This window comes from Mercenaria mercenaria, chromosome 16 (assembly GCF_021730395.1).
Source record: "Mercenaria mercenaria strain notata chromosome 16, MADL_Memer_1, whole genome shotgun sequence".
NCBI lineage: Eukaryota > Metazoa > Mollusca > Bivalvia > Venerida > Veneridae > Mercenaria > Mercenaria mercenaria.
The window spans coordinates 19,199,232-19,208,123 of NC_069376.1; the positions used below are offsets into that span (position 1 = coordinate 19,199,232).

General features: G+C 34.3%; 1 protein-coding gene across 1 annotated transcript; it reads left to right on the forward strand.

Annotated features, from left to right (window-relative positions):
• Positions 1 to 1,422: 1,422 nt before the first annotated feature.
• Positions 1,423 to 7,657, forward strand: LOC128549834 (caprin-2-like). The gene is made up of 4 exons (XM_053527504.1): positions 1,423 to 1,522; positions 2,949 to 3,056; positions 3,481 to 3,726; positions 4,954 to 7,657. Exons 2-4 carry the CDS (start codon positions 2,969 to 2,971, stop codon positions 5,376 to 5,378), a joined length of 759 nt encoding a protein of 252 aa, XP_053383479.1. The 5' UTR covers positions 1,423 to 1,522; positions 2,949 to 2,968; the 3' UTR covers positions 5,379 to 7,657.
• Positions 7,658 to 8,892: the final 1,235 nt, after the last annotated feature.

Below are 8,892 nucleotides of genomic sequence, written 5' to 3' on the forward strand. Positions count from 1 at the left end.
AACTGCACAAGAAACTGCTAGCACAGAACTTAGTATTAATAGAAGTTGCAATACTTAGCAGTGGCAGTAAAGTACGGTAGCGGCAACAATAGAAAGTAGTAGTAGCAGTAGTAGTAGTGGTAGTGGTAGTGGTAGTGGTAGTGGTAGTGGCAGTGGCAGTGGCAGCAGCAGCAGCAGCAGCAGAGGAATAAGTGACAGCAACAACAGCAGCAGGAGAAGAAGAGGTAGATATACAAGACGTATTAGTGGAAGCAGGTATAGTAGTATCAGTAGTAGCAGTTGTAGTAGTAGTAGTAGAAGTAGTAGTAGTAGTAGTAGTAGAAGAAGAAGAAGTGCATGTAGTAATAGCAATAGAAGTAGCGGCACCAGTAGTAGTAGTACAATCAAAATGTTAACTATTGGCAATGGAGGGTATATGAGTTGTAGATCTAGTAAAATTGTCCGTTAGGTTTGGTGGGGATCACTTTTTAATAGATATTATCGTCGAAAGTCTTTTTAGGAGCCGGTGTTTTACACGGAAAGACGGTAACTTTTTTTAAATAGAATAATGTCCGGGAATCGATATTGTATGAGAGTTCGAATGTAGTAATTTCGGCAGTGAGTATTTTACATGGAAGGAGTCACTTTTTCTATAGAATAATAACCGGGGTCGTTATTCTATGAGATTCGAAGGGAGTCATCTTTAGGGAGTCAGTATTTTACTTGGAGGGGTCAGTTTTTTTATAGAATAATGACCGGGGGTCGTTATTCTATAGAGTTTTCAAAGGGAGTCAGTTTTTATAAGGGGAGTCAATATTTTACATGAAAAGGAGTCACATTTTCTATAGAATAATGACCGGGGGGTGGGAGGGGGGTCGTTATTCTATGGGGGTCGAAATACTTCATTACACCGGCTGCATACAAAAGTGAAGGTACAATACGGAATTTAAAAGGTACAGTACGGATTTTTCCCGTCTGTTCATATCTAATTGTGAAATACAAGCCGATTTTTTTACAGAATTTATAGAGGTATATAATAAGTAAGCTTACATACAGACACACACGATTGAGTCTGCTTTTCGACCAGTGTAGATTATGATCAGTCTGAACATCCGTGCAGTCTTATCAAGATCTGCATTGTTCGCCATTCAGTCAGTATCGTTTTGGTAAGCACCCGTTTTAATAGTTAATGGTACACCAGAAATGAATATATGTATTATATTCAACAAACACTTTTCACATTTTAACATAAATAATTTCATAGGATTGATTGCCAAGGAAAAAAGACTGCAAAAGTTTAGCATCAAACATAGTATCGAACTGATGCAAGACAAATAAATAACCTCAAGATGTTTAATTTGCTGTAATATTGCACTATATACTATCAAACTTGCAGAAAATCGCAAGCGTGTGAACGTGGCCTGACTAAATTCGAGGAATAAAGGTCTTTACAAGTAAAGTCATCTATCAACACTATATAAACATAGTTTTGCATAATAGTAAATCATTACTTGATTACTTACAATAAATATTCAGCTAAAAGGTAAGAATTATCTTGTTTTAAAATATAAATTCCTTTATGTAGTAACAGTCGGCAACCAATGTATTCTCTGCATGTGATTCCTGTATTCATCTTTTTTTTAAAAAAAAAAAAAAAAGCAATGTTCGCGTTGAGTTACATTTTTATACGAAAATGCCGAATTGCCAAACGATAATACGTAATGAGACGGAAATTGCCGAGTGTTCTCACGGATCAACCTTACGTTGGTCTGCACGTTTGAATAAAAAGATACTACGATGTAGAATTTAATTAAACATTGATCAAGTTTTCAAAACAACATAATTATATAAACTAAGAAAATTCAGCCATAAAAATGATAGGATCGCGGACTTGACTTTTTTCTATACTTATTTAGAAAAACTGGACTTCAAGCAAGTCATCAAAATGAGAGCCTACGGGAAAGTCAAAATTCTGATGGCATTTTGCATGTAGAAATATTCAACGTTGTAGATTTTAATCAAACTTCTCGCATCTATATTCTATCATATGGTCTGATAAACTATATATATGGCAGTCTACTTATTTTTGGGATATTTGCCCTATGATTCCATAAATCCGAAAATTTCAAAGTAATCTTTTGACTTTAGTTGTAATTATTTCGTATGTCAACATCTTTTGTTACATTTCATTTCTGAAAACCTAGAAACTTTGTCAGTTTTATCAGTTAACACACGAGTTGCCATTTAACGCAGTTGCACCTTAACAATCACTGACATTATAGCAAAAGGGTCGCAACAAGTTTTGTTAACATTAGTAAACAGCTTTCCCTTAGATAATCAAGTATTACATGTTATAAATTATTGTAATGAAAAAAAGATTTCTTAAAACGTATTACAAGCGAGATTGAAAAAGAATATCCCCAAAAAGCAATTACTGGCATTAACATGCGTTACGAAAAACACTGATATTAACTAGTGATATGGAGACTACAGACATTAGTTTGCGTTTTTGAGATTACTGACATAAACCTGCGTAATAGAGATCACTGACATTAACTTGCGCTGTAGAGATTACTGGCATTAACATGCGTTATGGAGACTACTGACATTAACTTGCGTTGTAGAGATTACTGTCATAAACTTGTGTAATGATAGAGATTACTGACATTAACATTAGTTTTGGAGACTACTGACATTGCGTTGTGGATATTACTGACATTAACTTGCGTTATGGGGATTGCTAAAATTATTTGCGTTATCGAGATCATTGCTATCAACTTGTGTTAAGGAGACTACTGACATTAAATTAATTGCGTTAACGAGATTACTGACATAAACATGCATTATAGAGATTACTAATATTAAATTGCGTTATCGAAAATACTGACATTAACTTGCATTATGGAGACTACAAACATTAACTTGCGCTATGGAGATTAATGACAAATAAGTCATGTTATATTTTACAGGTGTTACATATTCCTGCAGTATGTGGTCAATGATCTGTCTGTTCATATTAGCCTTCCCGGCGTTTATACCCGCCAGATTGATCAATAGTCATGACGACCTGACACAAGGTATGTTTGATGTACATTTTTTTCTTACTTGAATGATTCTAATTCAATATGGTTACTTTTATAAACTCGTTCCTTTTCAAAACTCTCTTTGGTAGTAAATATGTAATAAAAACAGTATGTGAACGGAATTCCCTTTATTTCATACAAGTTTTTTTCTGTAAAATCAAGGGAAATGGAACTGTAGTGACAGTCGGCAAACCACGTACTCTCCGTGTGTACTTTCGGCATTCTCCGGTATTTTACGGAAAGTTAAATGTTCTCCTTGAGCTACAATTACTTCCGAAGAATGCCGGATTGCCTAGGAATAATACGTACACACACGGAAATTGCCGAGTGTCATTACGAGTTCATATAATTTTTAGATAAAAATGAGATGGGAATGAAGCATGAATCGCATTGTTTAATGATGAAAAATACATTTTAGAGTTGATGGAAATGTACGACGAAACCAAACGTGAACCGTGTAAAACTGTCGGCGATACAAGAGAAGATACCTCCGTTGGCGATATAAAAGAAGATATCTCTGTTGGCGATACAAGAGAAGATATCGATGTTGACGAAACAAGGCATTTCGATATTAGCGATACGAGAGAAAATAAAACAATGAACCAGTTGATAACTAGAGTAAATAACATGGAAGAAACGATACAAAAACTACTCAGCGAAATTCGTGAGTAATTCAGTTTCAACAAACATTTTATTTGTCGTTTTCTTTGTTTCTTTTTAAATGCCGAATGGTAAAGTTAATACTCTAAACAAAAAATGTTTTCGGCCAGTTTCAGCTCGCAAGTGTTTACTTCAAAGGATGCATTTTTCAACAACGTCATCAGGTTTTCTGTATTTTTGATGTCGATTGCAAACTGACCATTTGCGGGCTCATTCACACAAAACCGTTGTATTAAACATTTATAAATCGACGCAATAAGAAATCATTTGCCGAAGATTACGCCATGTTGGATGTTTACTGTTATGCTAAGAGTGTAAGCCATGATCTATGGGCGTATCATACGAAAATAAAACTAAACCATAAAATGATACCTAACTAATCTAGAAATATTACGCGTGTAATTACCAAGAGGCGGCGTGAAAATTACATGATCGTAATAATAACTCGGGCACTGATAGACTTAGACATATATACCAATATAATGCACCAGAGTGATAAAGGATCCGGAAGATTGCAGGGTTGGAAAATTAACGTTGTCCACATATTCTGCAGAATAGATTTCTATGGGGATGTATGTATGTCATTGTTTGGTCACAAATTAAGGACTCACCATTACCTAATGAGCTGATTTTTTTATCACCCGCAAAAACTTCATGATAATCATTCTAAGACTTATAATACAGGTAATATACAGCTATACTACAAGTTTTCAGGTGGACATTTTAGGTCCTTCCTGAATAAATGTGTTTTGACAACTTCATCTGTAAACTAATATAATTCAGTCAGTTTCAAAAATATATAGATAAATAAGTATCTTACACTGTAGAAACAAAATGATATTGAAATTTAACTAAATACACTGATTTCTGTACATACTGCAACAGTAATTCAATAAAATATTAAGACATTACACACATTGTCTTGGCCTAATATATGTCACTGTCAATTTCAAACTAAATACTTCATGTAAAATTACAATCATGAAAATACAAAAGTTAAGTATTCAGATAAACATTGACAAGATCTGAAATATAATCGCACTTGCCTTCTTTTCCGTGACAGACGCATAAGATGTTCATGATTTTAAAGACACTTACGCCAAAAGAAGGGCTCCAAAATAAGGCAAGACTGAAAAATAAGCCGTTCTAAAAATAAGCCGGCAAATACTTATGATAAACTAAAATCAACATTTAGGATATATTTATCGGTAACTGTTATTTTTGTTTTCAGAATCAATGAAGAAAGTGCACAAGAGGGTTATATTCCACGCAGTTCTTGATACGATAGAATATCCTTCTGTGAATTTCCATAATAGAATTATATTTGGAACAGTCATGCTTAACATAGGAAATGGTTACCAAGCCAGCAATGGCAAGTTCGATGCTCCAGTAGCCGGTATGTATATCTTCTCGGTGTCTATTCTAAGCGAGAACGTACCCTTAACCTCATCTTTTAAGGCAGAAATTCGGAAGAATGGGATTGTACTTGCCAAGCTTTACGGACATGGAGTTAACACACACCCTGACCAAGCTTCGGCAACCGTGGTCACCCACTTAAATATTTCGGATCACGTCTGGATCAGATTAATATGTTGCGACTTTGATTTGCTATACGGCAACCGCTATAGTACTTTCAGTGGGGCTTTACTCAATTAAACCAATATCTTATATATGCACAATATCAATGGTTTGGGAATACTGCAAGGGGATATGATTTTTCGGTACTATTTTCATTGTTTATAAATGATATAGTAATGTTTTTAAAAAACGACAATAGCTCTTGATTTACAATAGATCAACTAATAATATATTTATTGCTTTCTGCTGATAATGCCGGAATTCTCCCAAAGACGGCACCAAGGCTACACAATTCATTAAACAGTTGTGATAATTAATTGATAAAAGAAAGAAAGTTCTAGCTTTTCTGAAAAGATGGAATGATTATTGAAAATGACACATATACATTTTTTATGATGATGGTGAAGAATTGGAATCTGTTTAATGTTAAATTACTTGCTTGTAAATGGTTCTTCAGTGGTAGATCTTTTTTGACCGCCACTAAAACGCTAGCAGAACACTAAAAGCTGCGTGGTCGTTATTCTCCATTCTCGAAGTATCTGTAAACATTATGTTGAATTAATTTGATTTATATATAGCATCTGTATTAAATTACTCTTTGGGATGTATGGGGTTTTGATAGAACGAATACTTAGAACATTTATGAAAAGGCTATAAAATGATAACATGCCTCCGTGAAGTTCTACGTTATATGGGGAATTGATAGGTACCCACTATATACATGTATAGTGTGATAGGTTAGAATTGTCAAATATTTTTAAAGTTATACGCTGAAAAGAATAATAACTGTATTTTATTAAGCACTATAAATGATGTCTCAAGATATGATGCTGAAAATAATAATACTATTAATTTGGCTTTACAAGTTAGGGATTTATTATAAAACACTAGCTGTCATGAAGTATAGATATTTATCACATGTTTGACGTCGCGGGAGTGTAATAAAGCCATTAAATAAAAACGATAATACACTAGTGTAATAAAGTTTTGCCGTCTACGTCGTTTATAGTATTGGAAACGTTGGTCAAATTGACTTATTTATATAGTAAAAGAAAGTAGACTTTTCGATGTTTCGACAGGAAAGACTAACATGTGATAAAAAGAATATTACATTTGTGACTTTCCATATTGAATTTTATTAAACTCGTTGAATAAATTTAATAAAATGCTCGACAGAGCCTCGCATTTTATCATTTTATTCAACTCGTTTAATAAATTCAATATGAAAAGACACTCATGTAATATCTTCTATTTCCAAGAATTTTTTTATGTATAATAATTATATAAAGGATAAACAGCATTTCAGAATTCAGAATATACTCGCAAAATGAAAGGTTATAGTTTAAGAAAAAGCGTAATTACATCTGTCTTCGCACCAGCGTTCTATTGAAGATGGTAGACATAGAAATATAGATAGAAACGACAGAAAATGTTTTGTCAATGTAAAGACTCTGAACATGAATGCCTTATTTAGAGCACAATATATTCTTAGATATTACCATAGACCACTAAGAATGTTAAACTTCACTCAGTTGTTAAATCCTACAAAAGTGAAAGTGCTAAATAATTAAGATCAAATGAACAGCGATATTTGCAGTAGATGATAATATTTTAATATTATGCTTTCCTTTATTTGTTCACATAACTGTGTGCATGTATGGTTTTGTTTGTATGTAACGATGAGCATGTAATGCTGTAAATGTAGATATAAAATAAATTTAATAATTGCAATAACTGGTTCTCAGCTTGTCAGTGAGTGTATTCGCTTGCGCAAAAGGGGAGAAAACCCTCTATGGTATTCGGAAGCTTCGGTCTTTTCTGCTGTTTTTAACAAAAAAATCTTACCGTAATACCAACTTTCCGAGACGGAGCGGAATAGTTACAAGAACTTGAACAAATTACCATGTACATAATATTCCCTTCTGAAAGTTTACTGTCTATACTTAAAAATATAACTGCAAATGTGAGGTTGCAGTTTCGATGTCACAGTATGTTCCCTTAAAATCGTATGTTAATTCAAGGCAATATTCTGAAAATAATTATGTCTTTGAAAAACACATCCATATGAAAATTAAAAAGGCATTGCTGAAAGTTCACAAGACAATGTCATAATTAAATTGAACCTGTGCTTATATATATTTAGACAAATCGAGCGTTCAGCGCGAAACATCTGTATCTAATTCTTTATTGATATACAGTTACAGTTGTGTCGCCCTGATCTCTCAAAATATGTTTTGGACAGAGGAATCTATAGATGAATTATTGACCTATACGAGTGCCTGACGGATGAACAAATGGGGCGCATTTTGATATATTAATGCTCTTTTTTCTTTCCGTTTTTCAAGTGTATTTGTTTTGCTAAATTGTTAAATTGTAAAAGTAAACTTTGTGAATAGTGTATTGTTGTTGTTGTTGTTGTTATCATAGCATAATTCCAGGCCCATGTTGAAGAAACCCAGTGACTCTGCAACTATGTATGTAAGGAATAGATGAATCCCAGGCAGTGTTAGACTTTAACAACTCTGTTTGCAGGGGTGTATATCCACAACTGCATATAGTAGGTCAGAACAGATGGTATCAAGCCTGTGATGCAGTCAACAACTTTACGAATTGCTTTCCTACCTAGCATTAGCTTTCCTACCTAGTATTCACCGTATTGCAAAAACGACAACATGTACAAAACACAGAAGCTCGCATTATAACTAGAACATCCGATCATAGTAAGATTACCCCTGTATAGATGGAGCCCTATTTGGCTTGCAGCGAAATAGTACAATATAAAATACATATTAAAAATAGTACAATATGAAATACATACTCATGCATAAAAGTTTCTACTCAATCTTCCTCAGTCTCAGTCCTCAGAAGCAGCCCAGGATCACAAGATCAAAAGACACTGTCTTACTAGAAGTACCGGAGTCTTAATTAAACCTTGATGTGTGACAATAGAAGCAATCTCACTGACCAAAACGCATTGAAAACGGAATATTGTATAAGTATAGCCACCGGTTTTAAACGTTTTGTTGGTATTTTTATTGCAGTTGGTCACAGTAAGGTTTCTTATATCTATTCTTTGCATATTACACACATTTTACATCAAAAGTAGACCAAGTAATGTTTGGAATGTTGTTTGGGTGGCTGCATTCTTGGAATGTTTGAATTTCGTCCACACATACACGCGCACACACAAAGCCAACACATTAAGACAAAGCGAACAAACAAAGGAACATAGTGGGGCACCGCCTTGGAACGGTCAGTGGCAAAAGCACCACTGGGGAGCTTAAACCGGTTTATGGTGCGCACCCAATCTCACTCTTACCCAAATGTCGTCCACTGCTGTGGATAAAGCCCGGAACTTGTCTATCTGTAAACGGGAAAGTAAGTCAGGCATTGGCCTTACCCGGGATGTGACCGGCTCTCACAAGAATATTGTTTTACATGCATGCTAAAACCAGGCGTCTTACTAGAACCATAGTACATTTATATTTATCCTTACTAGATTGCTTGTTGATAGTGTATACCACAGCTCCATTGTCTGAATGAAGAATAATGCATTTATTCATCAGTTGCGGACCCCAGATATCTAAGGAAA

Bases quoted from the DNA above. Each gene is read 5' to 3' on its own strand.
- LOC128549834 (XM_053527504.1), top strand. From the start codon at position 2,969: ATGTGGTCAATGATCTGTCTGTTCATATTAGCCTTCCCGGCGTTTATA. The intron at 3,057-3,480 runs GTATGTTTGATG...AATACATTTTAG, and splicing joins TCATGACGACCTGACACAAG to AGTTGATGGAAATGTACGAC. The intron at 3,727-4,953 runs GTGAGTAATTCA...TTTTGTTTTCAG, and splicing joins AAAACTACTCAGCGAAATTC to AATCAATGAAGAAAGTGCAC.